Genomic DNA, 21,518 nt, shown 5'->3' with positions numbered 1-21,518 from the left:
TCAGAGTTCTCTTACATGAAACCCTTGTTTGTAGTCTCGAGTTGTATAGATCAAACACAGGCCTATCATGTCATTGAGAACTAGACTTTAGAATTGAGCTTCAGAGGTTAGTCAACCAACAATTTGTAGCCTGATGAGATCATTAATGAGAGAAATTACAAAGAAACTACATAGGGTTGCCATTCAACTTTAATATGTATCTAATTGTATCTAATATGCTATAGGAATTGTATCTAATATGCTATTGGCAAGGTCTAATCACCCCCACCTAATGAAGGGAATTAATAATCTAGATATTGCATTGCTACAAGTTCAAATTATATGAACTTGGTGGATATGCTAAGAGCTTGAGGTCTATTTGTGTTGTTTAATGCTGCGATTAGATACGCATTTACTTGAGAATGAAGTCCCAGTGAACTCAATGGGACTTATTTCTGAGTAGGCAAGTACAGGGTCAATGCTTTGTGGAGTTAAGGTTGAGTCTTGTCTCCCCCCCCCCCCCCGCTCCCCAAGATCTGTATAGAATTAGGCAAAATTGATGGAAGCCTACCACAGTAACAATACTCATGGTTCAGAAACACAGGATTGCATGTGCTGTATTCTTTTACATAGAAGTGGAGGAAAGTCTAACGTTAGAATCTCTACATATTTAAAAGTAATTTTTATTCTAAAAATATTTTAGTTATCTTAATTTGTAAATAAATAATTCCTTGTAGAAACCACTGGATGGTGCTCTAATTCCATTAGTGTGAAATATTTGATATAGTGGCCCTAAGGCACAAGGAAATTGAATTTTGCTTGATATGTAGCATTTTCCTTATCATTTATAGAGACAATCATCTGTTTATCTATGTATTTGCTGTAAAGTAAGTTCTAGTACTATTTTGAATAATTGCATGTGCTTTCCCTCTTAAATTGGGATAATAAATAGCCTTGGTTTATCATCCTACATTTCATCCCATTTGTTGCAAGAAATATAGCTCTTAGCTCCTTTTTTTAAACATTAAAGCAAGTTCTTTCCCAGAGGTGGGAACCCTAGTCTATCTAAACTGGATTCAAGATTCTTTTTAGAACTCATAGAATATTAATTGTTCATCAAAAATCTTCAATGAGTCTCAAAGTGTGATTTTTAATTAGAGTTCATGTACAAAAGTAATTACAGAGCTTCGGTCCTACTCACATATACCTGAGAGTTTGTCTGGTTGAACTAATGGGACTTACTTCTGAACAGACATATCTAGGCCTGTGTTGTTAGACTTCGGTGCAAAATGCAGTGCAAGTGGAAGAGCAAGTCTCGTTCAACCTGATGGAACTGAGTTTATAGTGAACATGCATGTGAGTGCTTCCTGTATAAAGAGTAAAGACAATTTTGTGTGACAGGTGTACTTGTGTGACAGGTTCCCATTTGTTGTATAATTTTGTGTATGCATAATAGGCAACAAATCAGTTATTCATATATGAGATACCAACAAAACTGTATGGTAAAGTCAAATGATTGGGGTGGTTCAACGTGTGGCCTGTGGGCTGCATCTGGCCCCCAAGGCCTTGTTCTGTGACCCTCTTTCTGATCAGAGCTTACCCCCCTCCCTCACATCTGGATCCCAGCAATGGCATGGGCATATTGCAGTGAGCTCTCCTGAGGCCAACATCTCATCCTGCTCTCTCAGCTACTGAGCAGGAGTGGGTTGGGCATGCCGTGGAGAGTTTGTGGGCTCGAGTACAGGAGGCACAGTACGCCAATTCCAAGAAGGAAGGAGGGGCTGGCGGGGCCACATGAGAGGGTTTCTGGGCAGGAGAAACAGGAAAGGGATGGGCCACCTCAGAAGAGTGGGCATTGGACTGGGGCTATGGTCGGAGAAGGAGCTGCCTGTGAGATCACAGGCCCACCATATCAATACTTCTTTGCTTCCTTCTCCCTGTTTTCTGGCACACAGACAGTTTTGTTTCTTTGAACTCGCAGAGAAAAGCAAGCTCCGAAACCTCATATTAGCTTTTTCCCTTGTTTAATGGTTAAATATATTAATTGCATTAATTAATTAAATATATTAAATTAAATAAATATATTGCATATTTATGATAAGGAAGTGTAATTCATTGTACGGCTCCCGGGATCTGTGTTAAAGTCCTCATAAGGCCCTCGAGGTACAAAAAGTTGGACTGCCCTGATCTAAATGAATGAACACATTCAAAATGGATAGAGACTAGAATTAGTTAATGAACTTGTCTTATTGATTTTCTTTTTTGCTTATGGGAAGTGCATTTGTATTACAGTTACAGTCATGGTTGGTTGCTACATAAATATCAACTCCTTAAGCTGAGAAAAATACATAAATTTGTAAAATCTAAATTCATTAAATGTTACCATGGATATATGTATGTGAATGAGGTAAATTACCTGCTAAAGGTATAAGCAGAGGTCATTCTGTAAGTCTGAATAATGTGATATTTTGATCAAAGCCAGAATGGTATGGGATATTGAACTAGTTCAAGGAAGATTGTGTTCAAATCTCTATTTAGCTATTATAAAGAAGCTATATGTCACAAACAAAAACCACTTCCTCTTTGTCTTCCAGAATGAAACTTATCCTACAATGAAATATAAAGGAGTGCATTTTGGCAATTTAACAGAAAAGCGACATGAATTTAAGCCACGTGAGGGCCCTGGACCTGCAGATTATGACGTAATTCAGTATGTAATTCAGTCACTGCTTTGTATTGAAATTGCCACCTGGGCAACAATTTAGTCTCTGGGCCAGCTTGGACATCATGATAAACTATGCTTTGTTGTGGCAGGAATGAGCCCATCAAAGTGGTCTGTGAGCTGCTCATATGGAGTGCCATTTTGTAATATCAAGGCAAATGCATGTGACTAGTGAACACAGGCTTGTCTTCTGATAGCCGATGGCATTTTTCTTTTTATGAATTGAGTGTGTCTTGCGAAACTAGGCAATGAATATGCACAGAGGCACCGTTCTATTTCCCATTTTAAACAATACAGAAAAAATAACATGACTTTCCTGTATTTCTGCAATTACTATGGGCCAGACCACACATGCTGGCATCAGATTTGTGTCCTTAAATGCAAATATATTCTAGTTAAGGGATAGACAATTTGGTGGCCTGCAGATGTTTTAAGGTACAATTCCCAGTCACACCAGCCAGCATGACTGATGGTAAGGGATCATAGGTGTTGCCCTCACCTGCTGCTCACAGATGAAAATATTAGGAAATTTTGGAATGCTGAGAAACATAACTATATCTCACAGCGTAAATACTGCTTGAATTTTGCAGATGTTTATGTTTCTGGATTCACTTGAGGCATTATTTTTCATGTATGATGGTTAGTCAGTTTCCTGAATTTCTCCTGCCTCTACTGTGTTTTTATTACAGTTTACCCATGGCAAGAAAACCTAGCTATGAAAAATAAATTCTTTGAATTCATAGTACAGAACCACAATGTAAGCTTAGGCTATTCTATTAGTGAGCGAAATAGCTTCTTATTGTTATTGCAAAGAGTAGCTGTTTCTAATACTGCTCAGGAGGTTGGGGTGGTGGAAAACTTTCACTGTGCGTATTTAGATGCTCAGTCATGCAAAAGAGATGACTAATAAGTCTGTTCAAACTTTCTAAAGGGAAAGTGCAGTGCATTATGAAAATGTCAACATCAGAAAAGAAGACCAGAAAAAATGTGACCTCTATGTTCCACGATATCATGAGGAAATAGTATTACAGGAAGAAAAGAAGGTAATGTCAATGCAAAATAGAGTGATATCTTATCTGACAATTATGATGGAACTGAAACCTTGCAATACGAAAGACTGTACATATAGCGTATACTGGAGCTTTGGAATAAAAGTGTTTTCCAAATTGGTGATGGAGGAAATCAGTTGCTCATGCTTTATACAGGATTCTTGTGAGGACAAATTTGTAAAGTTTTTAAAAAGCTCTTTGACAATCATAAGTGTTTAAGTGCTTCAATATTGCCATCTTATCTGAATTTAGAACAATGAATGAAATTGGATAAATCATGCATCATGTTCCTTCCCAATAGAAGTGACAGAAATGCACAATATTTCTCATAATTCCTTGTCAAATACAGCTGTTAAAGGAAGTCTTTGATCTGGTGAATCCTTTTGAGCTTACATAGCACCAACCTTAGTTTGTTCAGTATAGAATTCTTCACCATTCAGTTTGAGCTTGCTGTGGAGCTATTTATTGATTTGCTAACATTTATATATCATCTTATTTTCTAAAAAGTCATCAAGGTAGTACACAGCATTTTAAAACAGAACCTTAAAACAATAAAATTGGTACATCAATATAGTAAAGCATTAGAATGTTAACATTATTATATACTTTTAAATGCTGCATTAAAAAGATGTGTCTTCACATCTCCACAGATGCACATCTCTGCAAGAGAGGAGGGCATTCTTCATTCTTCAGGGTAGTATAGAGGTTTGCAGGTGACAAAAGAGAAAGCCTTTTCATAGTTGCCTGAAAGATGGGTGTCTGTGAGTAATGATGCCCCCAAAAGGGCCTTTCCCTCAGGTCTCAATACTTGGGCCTGTTCATAATAAGACAGGCAGTCTCTTAGATAGCCTGGTCCTAAGTTATTTAGGGCTTTGAAAACTAAAATGAACATCTTTAATTGAAACCACAAAGCAACTATCAACCATTGCATTCAAGGCAGGCATAATATGATCTCACCACCTTGAACAATTCATGGTACATTTGAATACAAACTTAGAAACAGAGAAACAGAGAGAGTCAGAAGGGGCCTCCTGGGCCATCTAGTCTGATTCCCGGCTCCAGCCGGCTCTGCTTATGACATGCCTATGTAACAAAATCAGCTAACAATATATAGATTGTAACAATATTGAAAGGTTGAAAGAATGTAACAATATAGATTAATTTGGGGGTCTCTGAAGATAATACAATAATGTTTGACTTCTGGAGTTCCGAATTTCATGGCAAGATGATTGCATTGGTTCTTGCTACCTCTCTTACTTTCTAGCCACACATTTTAATATTTGCTGAATCAGGCAATGATGTTTCATCTAGAGAAACTGAACAAGAAACAATAGGAACAGTTGAACATTTAAGCATCTGCTTTAAATTATAAAATTATAGTTTGTTTTACTTTGGTATGGGCTTCAATATGGGGCATGACATAGAAAAGCAGATGATACCTTGGTGTGTGCTATTCTGTGCTTTTTCCTGCAGAAGTTAATAAAAATCCATGTTTGTAGGCAAGAGTAACGATTAGCCAAACTAGGGCAGGGATATGTGCAGAATGATAATGGTTGTATTAAGCTCAGCCCTCTTGTATAGGCATGGTCTGCCAGGAAGACTATTTAGGTAGCTTTGTGTATGCTCTGTTCTTCTTGTGACTTGTATAGGTAGTTCCCTAACCTGATTGATGCCTTAAATGTTATTTGCTGTTGGTATTTGATATTTTGGAGAGGCTTCCATATAAAAATATCTAAATGTTCATCATATGAGAATAGTGTATACATTCCATGTAGAAGCCAATTTTTTACCAGATTTAGAAGGGGTCTTTTGTGTATCTCACAATCTGTTTATATATATGCTGAGAAAGATGACAGGAAAGAACAAGAGTGTCAGAGTGAAAGAGATGTTGTAGTAAGACTGATGATTGTCTGTAGTACTCATCTTAGCTTTTCAAGCTTAACCCTTTTGTTCATCAATCAGTCAAAAGTGGCAGGTAGTGACCATTAGGAGGATTCATTAGCACCCTGCAGCATGTTTGTACAGGGTGACCCACATCTGTCTTCATTAGAAGTTTGCTAGTTGCCAGTAGTGAACAGATGGGTCATTATTGCCTACGTTGCCCTTTGGGTGTACCTGGAGGACAGGCAAAGTCGTCCTGAGCAGGACACACAGTGTTACCTTACAGAGAGCAAGCTTAGCTGATTTTGAATAATATTATTATAGGAACTGGGTGTTGGTGTTGGTGGTGTGTACTGCTTGTCCTTGGAGTTTTGCAGTTGGTTAAAAGAAAAGGACAAATTATAAAAACAAATGTAATTAGCCTTTGGGTGATAAATAATCTGGATGTGAGAAGAAATATTTTAGATATTTTAAACTGTCAATCTACTCTGTTTTTACTCCATTGAGAACAATTCCATCTTGGCAACCTTTCAATAAAAACATTTTATGTACCCTTACGAAGGGGACTGTTTTTTCAAATGTGGGAATTTACAATTTAATGAAGAAAAGTTACCACTTATTGTTAGAAAGATCATATTAAATATTTTCCTTTTCAGCCAAATTGAGTATGTAGAGTGTCCCTTGCTATAACATTCTGGCATAGGAATCTCTATTAGCACTAATAAGACATTTCTTAGTATTTTTGGAAGAGGGTTTAAAAGATATGCTGTTACTGATTTCAGCTGAAGATGCTGTGCTTCACTTACTGTGGTTCTTGATATTACGCAGAAAGAGATGTTTGTTTCAAGAATCTGTGACCTCTGCATGTTTCTGAATTCCACCAATCAATGTGGGAGGCAATTCTTAATTTGTCATTTAAAATGGTAATTTTGATTGGTCATGTTCAAGGGCATTTTTAAGCTCTCTCTAGAGTGTCCCTGGTCCCAAATCTCATGATTTTATCTCTGGATATTAGGGGACAGCTGAGCCAGGCATCCTGGAGCTTATTCTCACTCCAAATGAGCTGCTGAGCATGGATAGGGTTTGGAAGATCACAGTCGTGATGAAGAAAGGCTGCCTTCTGGTCACCTGTGAGATGGTTGGTGGGGAGAAGTAAGGAAAGCTGGGAAAAATAGTCAATCACTGGTGAGGTGGGGTGGAGCAAATGGGGCACAGAGCTCTCTGTGCTGATGCTGCGGACTTGGAGGACTGAACTTCTGCCCAGTACCACAGGAAGTGAACTTGTAGAGAATATGAAAGATGCAGACTTGTTTCCCTGGTCAGTAATGAGGGTTGCAAGGACATTATGGGTGGGGTGGTCAATTGGGCAGAAAGGTGAGAGGCGACCACCAGTACTTCGTGATTGTGCCTAGCCAGTTGGTTTAAATTGGCTGATTTCCTCATTCTTGCAATTCCACATCTGCACGCATGCACAAATTATATACAACTATTCATCTCTGTGGCTGGGTCTCAGATGTTTTGGTTTCTTAGCAATGTCACTGATTGTACCAAAATTTAGCAGCTGAAAAATTGGATCCAAAGAATTGTACAACTAGTTCTGAATACCCCAATATGGATTTACTGTTGGGTTTCTCTGTCAGTTGTTCTCTCCATGTGATCCAACATACAAACAGACTTCGAAACAGAGGGGTTTTTCTATTGACTCTGTGGGAAAATGAGAGGACTTCACAAGTCCTCCAGCTGCACATGAAACCATACGCTGAAATACTGTTCAAAGATGGTATCTGTTAACTTAATCTGCTGATTTGTCCTACTGTTTGTGAATCCCGTTGAAACTGTCTATATGTCATTTTTTGTAACACTTTACCTTGCAATTGGTTAAAAAAATAAATATAGTGTTTAAGAGTAGCTTGTAATATGTCAAAGGCACCTGCTTTTCAAAGGATCAGAACTCAAGATTCTGCTGAGCATATAGAGGAACTCTTTGGATTCCTAAGATATAGTATAATGACACATGATGCCACAACTTGTTAAAGCTAAGTTAGTTTGGGTGTAGTCAGTCCTTGGATAAAAGACTACTTGCTGACACTCCCTATGCCATTCTGCGCTCCAGTGCAAAATTAGGTTTATATCTAGCATTGTGCAAGTGGACCTCCATGCTTCCAGTAGACCCTAATACTGCCTCACATTCCCCTGCGGTCTTCTTTGTAAATCCAAATGTATTCTGAGGGAATCCCCAATCTTCTAGACCAGATTTATCAGGAGCATGGTGGCTGGAGTGGGGAGAAGGGAATCTATTTCAATGGATGCTATTTTATTGACCGATAGATACAGTTGGGCATAAACCATACAGATAATTGATCTTCATTTTTTTTGTTTCTACAACAAAGTTGATTTTCAATTTTTTAGAAACATGGAAAATTGTTTCCCTGTGGAGATTAGTATTCCAGGCAGAGTTATTGCTGCTTTCATTGAGATGAAGAAAGCTAACTTATGTTTGGGTGATCTAGCTCCTCCTTCCATGGTCTGTAAAGGCACACATACAGATAACATAAATAACCATAGCATTTTTCACTTACCCTATAGCCAAGTAGGATTAATGTGCAACTTCTGAAATAACCAAGAGAAAAATAAAGCTTTTAAAAGCTTGTTTTGTCATCCAGTGAAGTTGCACATCTGAATGTAGGAATGGGTTTTCCAAATGCACCTGTTAAAAGTTATGGTGACATTTAGTGCTATTGCTGGCATTTGCAACTTTCCTACCATCTAGTGTTATATTGTCAGTTGAGAACATGAGGATCAAGTCATTTGAAATGGCAATATATGAGAAAATATACAAGCTCTGAATATCCTTAACTGGTTATAATGTCAAAATCACACATGGCTGGTCGGCATTTATCTCTGTCATTACTCTTCTACCTTTGCTTGGGATTCAGCTATGAAAAATATATTTTTAATGTAAATACATCTTTAATACTTTACATTTACATGAGCATCATACTGACTAACAATGAAAAACAAGTCTAGTGATAAGCTTTGCCAAGGCAATCACTTTTTCAAAAAATGATTTGAAGAAAACAGTCATGGAGACAATAAATGGTCTGCCTTGTACAGAAAGAAGACCAATATTGCATGCTAAGAGAATCTTTCTTTCTGTAAATGCTAAAAGTTTTTTGCACTCTTCAGTTTTGGTTTTGAGCTGTGTATAGCTTTTGGATTACCAATTATGCATTACTGGCTTTTTAAGCTTGAGAGATTTGTTGGCTACTACCCTCCAGAGATTTGATTTCCATTGTTAATAATATCTGAAGATTCTAGGGCTAAATTCTTGCGATGCTTCTGAACAGAGGGTTCATAACAGGGCAAGAGCATCAGGCAATGGTATATTTTATCAGAATTGAAATGACTCCTGATGAAAGTGAAGGAAGAAAGTGCAAAAGCAGAACTGCAGCTGAACATTATGAAAACAAAAATCATGCCTATAGAAGAATTACCAAACTTTACTTTTAAAAATGAAGACATTGAAATTGTGAAAGATTTTCCAAATCTTGGCTCAGTCTCAATTCAAAGGGTGGCCACAGCCTAGAAATTTGAAGAAGAATGAGGCTTGTGCGGGCAGTAATGAACTACTTGAGACCAAGGCTAAGTTCGTTCGTTCTACTGTATTCCCGGGGCTATGTTCGAGTGTGAAAACTGGACAGTGAAGGAAGCCAACAGAAGGAAAAGTGATGCATTTGAGACATGGTGCAGGAGGAGCACTTTGTGAATACCTTGGACTGACAGAAAGACCGACACATAGATCCTCGGTCAAATCAAGCCTGAACATTCCTTCATTCTCCCAGAGAGTTTTTATTGCCTAATGGGCAGTACAGAAATTGATTAATTAAATATGCATTCCCTAGAAGCAAAAATGACAAAATTGAGGTGGTCATATTTTGGACATAGCATGAGAAGGTGAGCTTCACTGAAGAAGACAATCTTGCTAGGGAAAGTCAAAGACAGAAGAAGAAAAGGAAGACCATCTATGAGATGGATCGACCATATAAAGGAAGCCACAGCCCTGAACTTAGAAGACCTGAGCAAGGCTGTCAAAGACAAGGCATTTCTTAGGGTTTTCATTCATAGGGTTGCCGTAAGTCAGAGACAACTTGACAGTGCATAGCAAGAACAAGGCTAGTTTCCCCCTTGCTCCCTGCTTGGTGTACAAATACAGCCATCAGTTTGAGCACTGTGCTAGATCTCTCATCTACCAGTTTAACCAATTGTTTAGCACACATGCATTTTAAGTATCTGCTTTTCATTATCCAGTTCCTGATCAGGGATGGGATTCTAATTAGTAAACATTAATCGTTCTCACTCAAGAGACCTGTTCTCCCCTGCAGAGGAAGGCAGGGTGCGCTCCAGTGGAGCAAAGCTCAGGGAGCCAAGGTTTCATTTGGATGCCAGGAAGCACTTCCTGACAGTTAGGACCCCAAGGGTGTGGAATGGGCTTCCACGAGAGGTTGTTGAGGCCCCATCGGTGCAGGTGTTCAAGGATAGGCTGCATGTCCACATGGTGGGCATGTCGTGAGCGGAGCCGGCTGGTGCCGGAGGTCAGACTAGGTGGCCCGGGAGGCCCCTTCTGACTCACTCTGTTTCTATATTTCTATGTTGTCTTGTTGAAAACAGTGCCCAGAAACTGTCCCCTCTCCCACAGGAGGGACATTGCTATTGCTCCCCCACCTCCTCACTCTATTTATTTAAAACATTTACATGCAGCCTATTGCCCCATAGCATCTCTATGCAGCTTACAATCAGAAAAGAATCCATGCAGATGCATTCAATGCAAGTATGCATTTAAGATATCATCTAGTTTGACTTCAGTCAGAGTGAGATCTGTCATGACAAAATGATTAAGAAGATAACATAAGTAGTATATAACTGATTACCAAAGTTTTTTGGTTTTTGGTTCATTTAGGCCACCAAAATTAGAGGGTATGCTTCCCAGAATGTTTCAGAAGTCTATAGCCTCCATTTACACTGTACTCCCCACCCCAATAACCATATTCATCTTGTGGACACAGGGCACTATGTGAGCCATTTAGCATCTATAAACTAAAGGGACCAGCAGCTCCCATATTTAACATTGTAAATTATGGCTTAAACAAAGACACTTCTGCAGCAAGCATTAAAAAAAAAGCAAAGCAAAACACCAAGCAATAAAAGTTGGCTACTCTTTTCCATATTTTGTTAATAGATGAGCATGTCCTCGAGCTCCTATATTCTGGATGTCTGACAAGAAGGTAAATATCTCTTGGTATCTGAATACATTTAATCCATTTAATAAAGAATACAATTACCATGATTGTCAGAAATAATACACTCTGGAATGAATAAAGCACTCACTTGTGAAGTTGCAGATACAGCAAATTAATAGGACAATAAAAGTACATGTTTAATATTTCACAGTGGAGGTGATTTATTTAACAATCACTGGTACTTGGCACATAAAAAGTAGCATTAATTGTTTGTCTTGTAGGAGGTGGAGTACTTGGTTTTTATTACTGTCTTACACTGTTATTTCACTTGATTAAAATATATTCCTCTGCTACAAATGGTAAAAAGGTAACAAACAAAAGCACTTTGCTTTCACTTTAGAGAAAATATGAGCATTTTTTTCAATAAAAATGAAGTGTATGGTGGTAGATGCTTAAACAGGTATGAGCATATATTTGCTTTAGAGTGCATTATACTAGTAGCTCCTTTGTGCCGCTAGGCTAGCACTGCCTATTCTAAATAGTAGTAGCATCCAAGGTCTTAGCAGAGATCCTTCTCTGCAGAGCTACTTAGGGTAATTTCAACTGGGAATGCTATGTATAGAATCTGAAGCCTTCTAGAGAGACACTATGTGTTTTAGCATGCCATTTTAGAGGATGGCAATATGCCCTATCGGTCATTTAAATGTATATAAAGGCATTTGTTTGTAGCTAGTGACCAGATGGTTTTAATGTTGTAGAGGCAAACTCTAAGGAATAAAACCAGTAACAGTCCCTGAAAGGCATAGTATAGCAGCTGCACAATTCTGTACATGTGTATTCAAAAATAAGAACTGAGTTCAGTGGGTATAGGACTGCTAGCTAAAAGGATATATTGCAGTCCACCACAAAAGGTAAAGAACTGTAATGTGTCCATTTTTAGTAAAAATGCCTCATTTATACAATACTATTTAATTGTAAAATACAGTATGAAAAATTACCTCCCCCGCATTTATAGGTGGTCAAAGGCTACAGATAACAGCATTCCACATGGTTAATGTGGCTAATCGTAACAGTGTAGCATATTTATTGTAGTCAGTCAAAACTGCTACTCATGATCTTGGACTCAATGGAGGAAGGATAGCATAAAAATATTACATTCCTGATTGGACTTGTACCAAATAGTACTCAAGGCCAATCTGCTGTTGCTGCTACATCAGTGACATCCGCTTCCTCTTCCTCTTTTCCTCTTCCTCTTCCTTGAAGTCTTTCCAACAACCCCAGAATTATTATGTTGCAGATAGAGAATAGAGTTCGTGGCATGGGTGAGATATGAGTGGGGATCTGCCTAGCTCTAACTCATAAATGGCATGCAAGATTAGCTCTATAGGTGGTATCTACTCTCTGCTTTCCACTATTCTGAACCAAAGTTCACTCTCGCCCAGTAAACCTTCCTTTGTATTTGTCCCTACCACAAGCTTCTAAGTGTTGGTAGGAGCCAATTGTACATTGACTTGGCCACTCTCTAGCTGGCATAACCCATCAAAAACTAGATGCAATTACTCAGTGGTAGCCCCTTCAGTGGAACTAGGTCTAGTTGAGGTGGTACAGGGCACTATAGATTTGGCTCTTACCAACACTTGATCTGGGCTACCAGAAGAGACTTCAATGTTGCGGAGTTGAAGACCTGCTACTCATCAACTGTAAGGTGCTGCTGGTGGTTTGTGTGCGTGTGTACAAAGAATACAGGAGCAATCACCCTATTAGCTGTGGTGGCTCAGCAAGCCTCAGCGGGATAGATGTGATAAGCTTTTTTTTTTTTTTTTTTGAGTATCTATGAAAACTCTGCTCACAACAATTGCTCAATAAATCTGCCTGTATTAACTCTGAACATTCAGTGTTTGGATATGCTCTTAATGGTACAGTGGAACAATTTCTCCAGGAACATTCCTTGGTGTTCCCATTCTGCTGTTTGTTGGCCTACTGGCAGAAGCATCTCAGGATGTGCTCTAGAGTCTGATCTTCTGTCTTGGGTTAATAATAGTACCAGCAGCAATGACATTTCAGCACAACAATTTCTCAGATACCAGTTAACTTGAATTGAAGAAAATTAGATCTAAAATTAGATCATATTTTGATGAGCCATGGAGACGTTCTTTATGCTTCTATAATTTTGCTGCAGTAGAGAGGATATTTCACAAATACTACCATGCTTTCTTGAATTAATGTAGAATAATGCTGAACATGAATGACTTTCCCCTGCAGATAAAAACGTATTGGGAACATTTGTCGTCAACTGCACAGAGAACAAAAAGCTTTCTTTCTTTCTCTTCTCAAAGAAAGGGGAAAATACTGAGGCAACCGCTGAGGTGAATGCTTCAATTCTTAAGCTAATTAAAATGACTGTTATTCTGCTCCAATGCTAGCTGCTCCCAGAGGCTCATCATCACTGTTGCATGACAGTTTTCTCTTGGCTAATTAAAGAAATTTTTCCACACAAACATGCTTTCCTGTCTCCATGTTTCAGGCCTCTTGCAATGATTTCTTTCATAATTGGCCACATACATCTTACATAAATATCCTTACATAAGGAACTCAGTAATAATGTAACATATAAGTTCTGCCTTTGATTCTAAAGTTGACTTCCCTTAGTATGTTTGAAAACATGAGAGCCATGTTTCTTTCCACTTCATTTTTGGGTGACTTATAAATTAGTTATCCTTACTATTAAGACAACTGACTTGGAGGGAAGAATTCTTCTTTAAGAGGAGCATAAGTTTGTCATCAGCTGAACAGCACTTCTATTGCCTTCTCAGACATTCTGAAACTATTCCAGTGTAAATCATCAGGATCCTCAAGAAATGTAGCTTTTAAAATCCTGGTGGACATCTTATTTTATGGGAAGGCTGTTTTGAGAAGGGTTTTATAGGTGATATGCCAGTGTAGCAAGTTACTATAGCCATGCTTCTTCTCCCTTGGCTGGTAATTAGGCACATAACCTCTGGTTCTCAGCAAAACATAGTTACTGTCTCTTTTGTCACACATGACTATGACGAAGCAATACCATGGCTATGCAGATGAGTAGGCAGGCTTGGTTCTCAGTGGCTTCCACTGAGTTGAAGGACAAATAGAAGGACAAGGCTGTAAAGCTTATGTGTTCAACCTGTTGCAGCCCAAGGGGCCAATTTCATTTTGTAAAAACTGTTGGGGGGCCTCATTCCAGTGGTGGACAGCTCCAGAGACAAAACAGGTGATGGTAAAAATTCTAGCATATTTCAACTTAAAGCTCTTACTAAGTTTTAGGAGAGGCTATCAACCCATTAGAATGGGAGACAAAATTTTACAAAAGCCACAAAACAATAAAATGATTGATGCTTCAGAGAAAGGGGATGCAGTTATCTGAGGAAGCAACCCCAGGCCAGATAGATTTGTTCCCCAAAGATGAAGTTTTGTGGCTATCCTGTAGTAGCACACCTTGTGTCTTTCAAGAAATGGGAATCACTAGGGGATGATTTGGTCCCCCACTCCAAAAGTATCTTTTTCCCCCTTACAGGAACTTCACTGAGTTATAAGCAAATTAGCTGCATTACCATATTTCTGTAACAAAGAGCTGGCATCCTTTTCAATGGTGCCTCTCCCCCAACACCACAATTCCTTGCATAAATTTTATTTGTGCCACTGTCATCCTTTTAAGTTTCTGAAGGGAATTCACTCTACATTAATTATATCCTTTTAATTTTCTTGTACCTATCTCCTAATTTTTGAAAGAGCTGCCTGTTGGGGTTTAAATAGGAGTTCTTGAAGCAACTTTTAAATATATGTTTAATGCCGTATTGCCTTGGATAGTGTTCTGCTTGCCATTTTTCAAGCAGTTACATGCTTTTTAAAAGATGATAAATAGTAGTGATAGTGCAGTGTAAAGGGTATATTATCAGTAAATTTTGAGATGGATTTAAATGGGAGGAAAAAAGATGGCACAACTGTGAAAGGTTAATAGTAATCATGTTTCATTAGTGCATACTGAGAGAGACTTCTTAAGAAATATAAAATATTTATTTCCTGATGGGATTTTTAGTAGGTGAGGTCTGAGAATTAATCTTACTTTGATGCTAATTTCTTTATGAATATTCATAACTTCTTTAGTATACCCTGCAGTTGCTTTAGTATTGGTACCTGCATTCTTACTGTTCAAAAATTCCCATGCAAAATGGCCACTGAGACACCAAGACAGATCTAAACCTACAACTCAGTACATACAAAAAGCTGGCAAACATTTGGTAAATGAGCATTAATATCATTCTTTTTCAGTTTAGAAAGGTACTATTCATTTAAAACATTTAAGAAAACATTAAGAAACCAGAATGCCATGCTGGTATGTCAGCATTCCAGTGATTCTGTTCATACAGTACAGCATCCCATTATGTGTAACTACAGTGGTTTGCCACATCATCCAAACCCAGACTTTTTCCTGATGGCTTGTGGGTTTCTGGTTTGTTTTAGAGCAAACAAACCAGACAACCCACAGCTTGTTCTAGATATTGTTCAATTCATGAAGAAGGGTAGCACTGTCTGAATCTGGCAGAACAATTTCATTATGGGCTACTTGGTCTAGCTAGCAGGCTCCTCAGCCTTTGTGGCAAGGACCTAGTGCCACTCTTAAACATGCCTGAGCCACTGCCAAGTACAGCTTCTTCACCAGTGCCCCAGCAGCACTTCGGTGTGACTGTTGTTACACATTGCCAAATTGTCTCTGACTTAAGGCAACCCTATGAAAGAATACTCTTCAAATTCTCCTGTCCTTGTTACCCCTGCACAGCTATTGTGAACTCCAGGCTTCCGTTATGGAATTGAGCCATCTCAGATATCATGGGTTCTATGAAAAACCCACACTGTATAGCTTATTTAGAGGGTGGGTTGTCATGTCATGCAAACTTGATCATTATCTTTTTTGCCAGCATAAACTAAGGCAATTGATACACTTTTACACTGACTTACAGGCTGGCCTTTGAATTACTTGAGTTTTATTTCATAAATAATTCATAAATATGGCATCTGAGCCATTCTGCCCCTTAAAGATTTCTTACTGATTTCCCAGATATGTTTAAAATCTCTAGCTGCATACTATACACTTTACTATGTTTAGCTGATTTAAGTTATTTTAAAATGTAATTAGTAAAGTTTTGACGGCACAGTGTGAGCTTATTTCCTGTATTGAAATAGAGATTGTATTTGAGCCCTGAGTTAACTAAAATTTATGTTGTAATTATGTAAATTAGTAGTGCCAATACAAAATCTTTTCTATGTTTTGAGATGGAAGACCTGCATTAAGCAGTAGCCAATCAAGCACTGGAAATTGGTCGCTGAATGTACTTTCCACATCTGTGGCTCCCTCATGAATTCTGTGCAACCTTCTGCTATGAGAGCCCTATTTTCCCATATTGAAGCAGTGGTATTCTAGCCATTTAGGAAAAAGCTCAGTGAGATAAGAGCCATACGGAATACACTTTAGGTTAATAAACATTTAATTTAAAGTGACTATAAATTTGTTTTATGGCACTTCATTGAACAAGAGAAAGTATATTTAATGATATACTGTACATTTTCATGACCGTTCAAGTCTTTACTTTTTTATTTATTTACTTTTGGCAGAGTTTGAAAAAGGGATGATGATAACTTTTGAATGCCTGCTTCTCTTGTGGAAGCCTAGGACTGTGGTCCAAATCTTCATGGGGTTCTCACTGCCCTGTTGTCTTCAGACTACCACTTGTGCCCTCCAGACCATCAGACCTCTCGTGTTCCTTTGACAGAGCTCCGACCGAGTGGGATTGTTTTAGTTGCTTCAGTAATTCAATTAACTTGGCACTGCAGATCATTCCCTAAGTGTTAGGCAGAAGGAGATAGACCCTGTGGCATGGCACGCCATATTTGCATTCGGATTTCCTTTGTTATACCAGAACCATTGGGTGGCTGTAAGACGTAATCCGGCATTTTTTACTGCTTGCCTCTCCAAGTTAAGTACTAATCCTCCCTGTTTGCAACTTAAAATGAAACAAAACCGAGTGACTTTCAAAACTTTCAGCAGCCTAGACAGATAACTAACCTCCTCAACAAAAATGCCAACGATGCCAATACCAACATGCTAGATTCTGAATGCAAAAATCATCCCAGCCTGTGTGTATACTCAGTTGTTCTAGTGAGGAAACACTGTAGGCAGTGAACTACCATGGTAGTGTGAGCCACTCTTCTCTATTATGTGATAGCCTAAATTGAAAAGATAGTGTAGGATTTAATTTGAGTTGATTGTTCTCTGTTTGAGAGTCATGTGAGGTGCTCTTGAGGAGGGCTTGGTTGACACTTCAAGCTATTTGTAATTGTCTTGTACTTTTCTACTATGTTATTTGGCAGGGGGTCAGTCTTTGAGAATTTCAGCATTCAAGAGAAGCATTCCAGACCTCTTCTAAATATGACTATGACTCTGATTCATACAACTGCTGAACATAGCAAGTCTGTGGTCCCTAGACAGTTTTTAGAGGAGGCTATAGGAGTCTTCTGATTCCCAGATCCAAGGTGGGAAACAGTTCTCTGAGCTTTGAGCTAGGGATATGTGTTCAGATCCCTTTTCACTCTTGCAACCAGCACATAAATAACCACATGGATAGCTTCTCTGAGGTTTGAAAATCTTCCTCAGAGAAGGGGTAAAGTGGGCTTTCAGGGAGGTGGGAATGACAGGAGACCAGTGTGGCCAGGATAAAAGGTTTCCTGGAGACACTCCAAGAGTGAGGCACCAGAAGTAGACAGCCAAAATGGACCTTCCATCTGCCTTGCAGGCTGCTTCCCCTGCTCTGTATAGACGTGTCCAACTGAGGCAGCTAATGAGCACCAAAAACAGAAGCATTAGGATTGTGCTTCAAATGACTTGTACGTACTCATATTTCTTTTTCTTCTTCCTCTTTTTTGTTGTTGTCATTCTTTACACAAACACAATTCATATATATATATTTCGATTTATATCCTGCCTTTTTCCTACAAAGGGCTCAAGGCAGCTTACATCATTCTCCTCCTCCATCTTATCCTAACAACAACAACCCTGCGAGGTAGGTTGGGCTGAGAGTCTGTGACTGGCCCAAAGTCACCCAGTTGGTTCCATGGCTGAGCTGGGACTAGAACCCAGATCGTCTGAGTCCCAGTCCCATGCTCTTAACCACTACACCACACTGGCTCTCACACCACACACCTTATATATATATATTACAAATACACATTTCAGTATTTTGCATTCTTTTTGCAACTTTCCCTTGGTTAAAAGCAGGTTTCTGTCAATGCAGTCAACAGTAGAAGGTGCCTTGAAAGCTTAGTTTTCTTCGTGTTACTGTTTTGTAGTTGTTCCTATCTGACTTCTCTGTTGTGTTTCACATTAAAGGATACATTTAAAAATAAATGTATCTTCAAAAAGAAACTTGACAGCCATCTGAGTGGGATGATGTAACTTGGTATCCTGCAACAGCAGGGGGTTGGCCTTCACGGTCCTTTCCAACTCTACTATTCTACGTATGATTCCTCCCAGAGTTAAAATGGTCTGCAGTTCCAAGTGTTTATGGTATATTCTGTGATCAAGTCATTTTTATTGTTTTCAAGGGTGTTCCAGGTCCTGGCCAGTACGATATAAAAAGTCAGTTTGAGAAGATAGATAATGCAGCACAAAGTGAAGCTCATCATGCTCCCTTTCTTTCTCTTGCCCAGGTAAGACCTAATATTGGCCCTTCTTTTGCATTTTTCATAGAATTGCATTTTTCATTTTTCACTGCCTGAGAACTGAGAAGTTCCATGGGCAGTGATAAAAGCCTGTTGGAAACCAATACGTAAGTAGGACATAAGTAGAATAGCACCCTTCTAGTCATGTTTCCTGGCAACTGCTCTACACAGGTCTACTGCATCTGATACTGAAGATAGCATAGGCATCAAATCTAGTTGTCATTAATTTCCTTATTCTCCACGAGATGTAAAATTCCAGGGACTAGAGATTCTTGACCACAAAGAAAAACCAACCTCTTGCTATACTCCTGATCATTCATCTGGTGACACTGTGCAAAAGTATAGCAAATATTTACTTATTTAGTGCCGTCTATTGACATGCTGCTTCACCAAGAGCAGGTTTGACAGCTTCCTACTCCAAGAAGCTTCCAGTTTAAAGCACACTTAGAGAAACAAATTAGGAATTGTGTGGGAAATGGCAATACATAACAAACAAACACACTTATTTAAAATTCAGTAGCACAAATTCTAAATTGAAAGTATGATGCAATCAAAGCATTGCTTGCTTTATTAAGCTCTTGAGTGAATGCTGCATAACCAAGTGGAAAAGGGGATGATCCTATCAATTAAACTGTTAATATCTTTTAAATTGTTTTTAATATGTGGCAATACTTTAACTTCTGAGGATAGCCAGATTTCCATGGTGGAGTCCATATACATGTAGAAATATTCAATCTCTGTCATTTCCAGTTAGAAGACCCTCAGTAACAGGGGTAGGAAAGGCCTGTAGCTGGAACTTTGAAGAGCCATTGACTAAGTAGAAAGAACTAGATGGACCAATGATTTTATTCAGCATAATGCAATAAAATATGTTGGTACTATTTTATATTTTTATTATTATTCATGTGTTCATTGATAAAAGAATACAAACATTTTTACCAGGATGGGTCCATTTTTGCCTACATAGCTATTTTGGCCTGTCATTGATTTATGTTCTGTGGTATTTCCTTAGAGGTTTGCACCTGTGAAATCATTCACTCCAGCTCCTGGCACATATAATGAAACACGCTCTGCTCTAGAGTCCTTGAAGAAAGCGTCTAAGACAAGGCATGTCCCTTTTGGCCATACTTCTGTTCGATTCAGGCAGGACTACAGGATGCACAAAACACCAGGTTTGGAATCAATATAAACAATTGAGGCATGCGATAGTGTATTTCCACTCCCTGTGCGTGCAATCCTATGCAAGATTAGACAGAAGTAAAGTCTACTTACAAAGCTATAGTGGCTGAGATATAATGGCCTTTTTTTCTTTCTGAACTTGCAAATGAACTTTGTGCCCTAAGAGGACTGCTGCTGTGAAGGAATGCAGCAGAAGGTTTCAAGACGCTTCAGTTCTCTGTTATATGTGTCAGTTGAATTTCAGGATAGTAGAAAGGAAAATGGCAGACTCCAGAACCAAGCATTTTATGACCATATAGGTGAGGGAAAAGGCAGCCTTCTTTCCTTCCTCCCTTCCTGGACCATCCCTTAAAGAGCAGGGTTGGGAGCATTTTTAGCTCCTGGCACACATGTCCAAATTCATCCTCCAGGGGAATTAAGCTGTTAGGGGCTTAAACAGGACAGTTATCTGTTTTCCCCCACCACTCTGTTTCTGTTTCATCCCTTCACCTGTTTTATATATTTCATTTCATTTCATTTCATTTCATTTCATTTCATTTCATTTCAATACCATCCCACAGTTGAAACTCTCTGGGCAGTTTATACATTCCAAAACAGTACAATAAAAATATCATAACATCAGAAAAAATTAACAAGTTTGAAACAGCTAAAATCAGATGATAAGACCAAATAATAACAAGGAAGAACAAAAGAGTGACTGTGCGAAACACCTAGTGATCCCCCTCAAGCTCCTGGGTGGCTAAGTAAGTCTTTAAAAGCCTCAGAAAACAGAGCCAACTTAACCTGGAGTCCAAAATATGACAAATTCAGCACCAGCTGGTCTGCAGTGGGGAGGTTATTCTATACATGGAGGCCACGACTGAGAAAGCCTAACCCTTGTTGCCACCATCCCTTAGAGTTGGCAGTTGGAGGAAGGCCTCAGAGGCTGAGAGTAGTGTCTGAATAGATTGTGGTTAGGAGAGGTTTTCCGATTTGTTGTTGTTAGTTGCGAAGTCACACCCGACCCATCACAACCCCATGGACAACATTCCTCCAGGCCATCCTGTACTCCACCACCCCCCGGAGTCTACTTAAGCTCACAGTTCTGATCGGTATTGTAGTTCTAAGCCGTGCATGGCTTTATAGCTAAAACTAGCACTTGAATTGGAACCAGAAGCATCCAGGCATCCAGTGCAAGTGGGTCTTATGTGTTCTGGCCCAGTTATTAATCTGGCTACCACATTCTGCACCAGCTGCACCTTCTGAACCATCTTTAAGGGCATCCCCATATAACAAGTATTACAATAATCCGGTTTAGAGATTGTTAGTATTCAGTTCTGTTCTTTTAGTAATGTACATAATGGAAGCTCACAGGTTCTTGTCAGGTGACCTGTGCTTTTCATTTTCCCTTTTTAATTTGCATGTGCTCATACATGTATATCTAGGGAATAACCTTTTTCGCAGGGGGTGATCCCATTTCACTTTCAAACTGATAGGCAATCAAGCATCTAGTTTGCTATTAGAAAGAATGCTGTCTCTGGTGTTAAGTTCATGTGATCCAATATAAAGCAAGATAAATAGTCTGTGGAGTAGCAATTGATCTGGAACTGTATTCAACAATACAGTCTGCATAGCGATTACTATGCATATTGAAGTGAGATTGAATGATAGAACTGAATCTGAGTTGTGCATCCATCAGTCTTTGATGTGCAGTCCATTGGAGTGGTTTAAGATACGTTAATA

General features: G+C 38.9%; 1 protein-coding gene across 1 annotated transcript in view; it reads left to right on the top strand.

Annotated features, from left to right (window-relative positions):
• Positions 1-21,518, top strand: part of STPG2 (sperm tail PG-rich repeat containing 2) — a 209,759-nt gene that overhangs the window by 23,718 nt on the left and 164,523 nt on the right. The window contains exons 5-8 of the mRNA XM_044429221.1: positions 2,574-2,689; positions 3,633-3,744; positions 18,501-18,605; positions 19,630-19,789. Coding sequence (XP_044285156.1) covers positions 2,574-2,689; positions 3,633-3,744; positions 18,501-18,605; positions 19,630-19,789 — 493 coding nt within the window. The remainder of the gene's footprint in view (positions 1-2,573; positions 2,690-3,632; positions 3,745-18,500; positions 18,606-19,629; positions 19,790-21,518) is intronic.

The sequence above is a fragment of the Varanus komodoensis genome, unplaced genomic scaffold (genome assembly GCF_004798865.1).
Source record: "Varanus komodoensis strain SLA01 unplaced genomic scaffold, ASM479886v1 scaffold2, whole genome shotgun sequence".
Taxonomy (NCBI): Eukaryota; Metazoa; Chordata; class Lepidosauria; order Squamata; family Varanidae; genus Varanus; species Varanus komodoensis.
The sequence above is the reverse complement of the archived record's forward strand: the minus strand, read 5'-3'. Positions and strand labels throughout refer to the sequence as shown.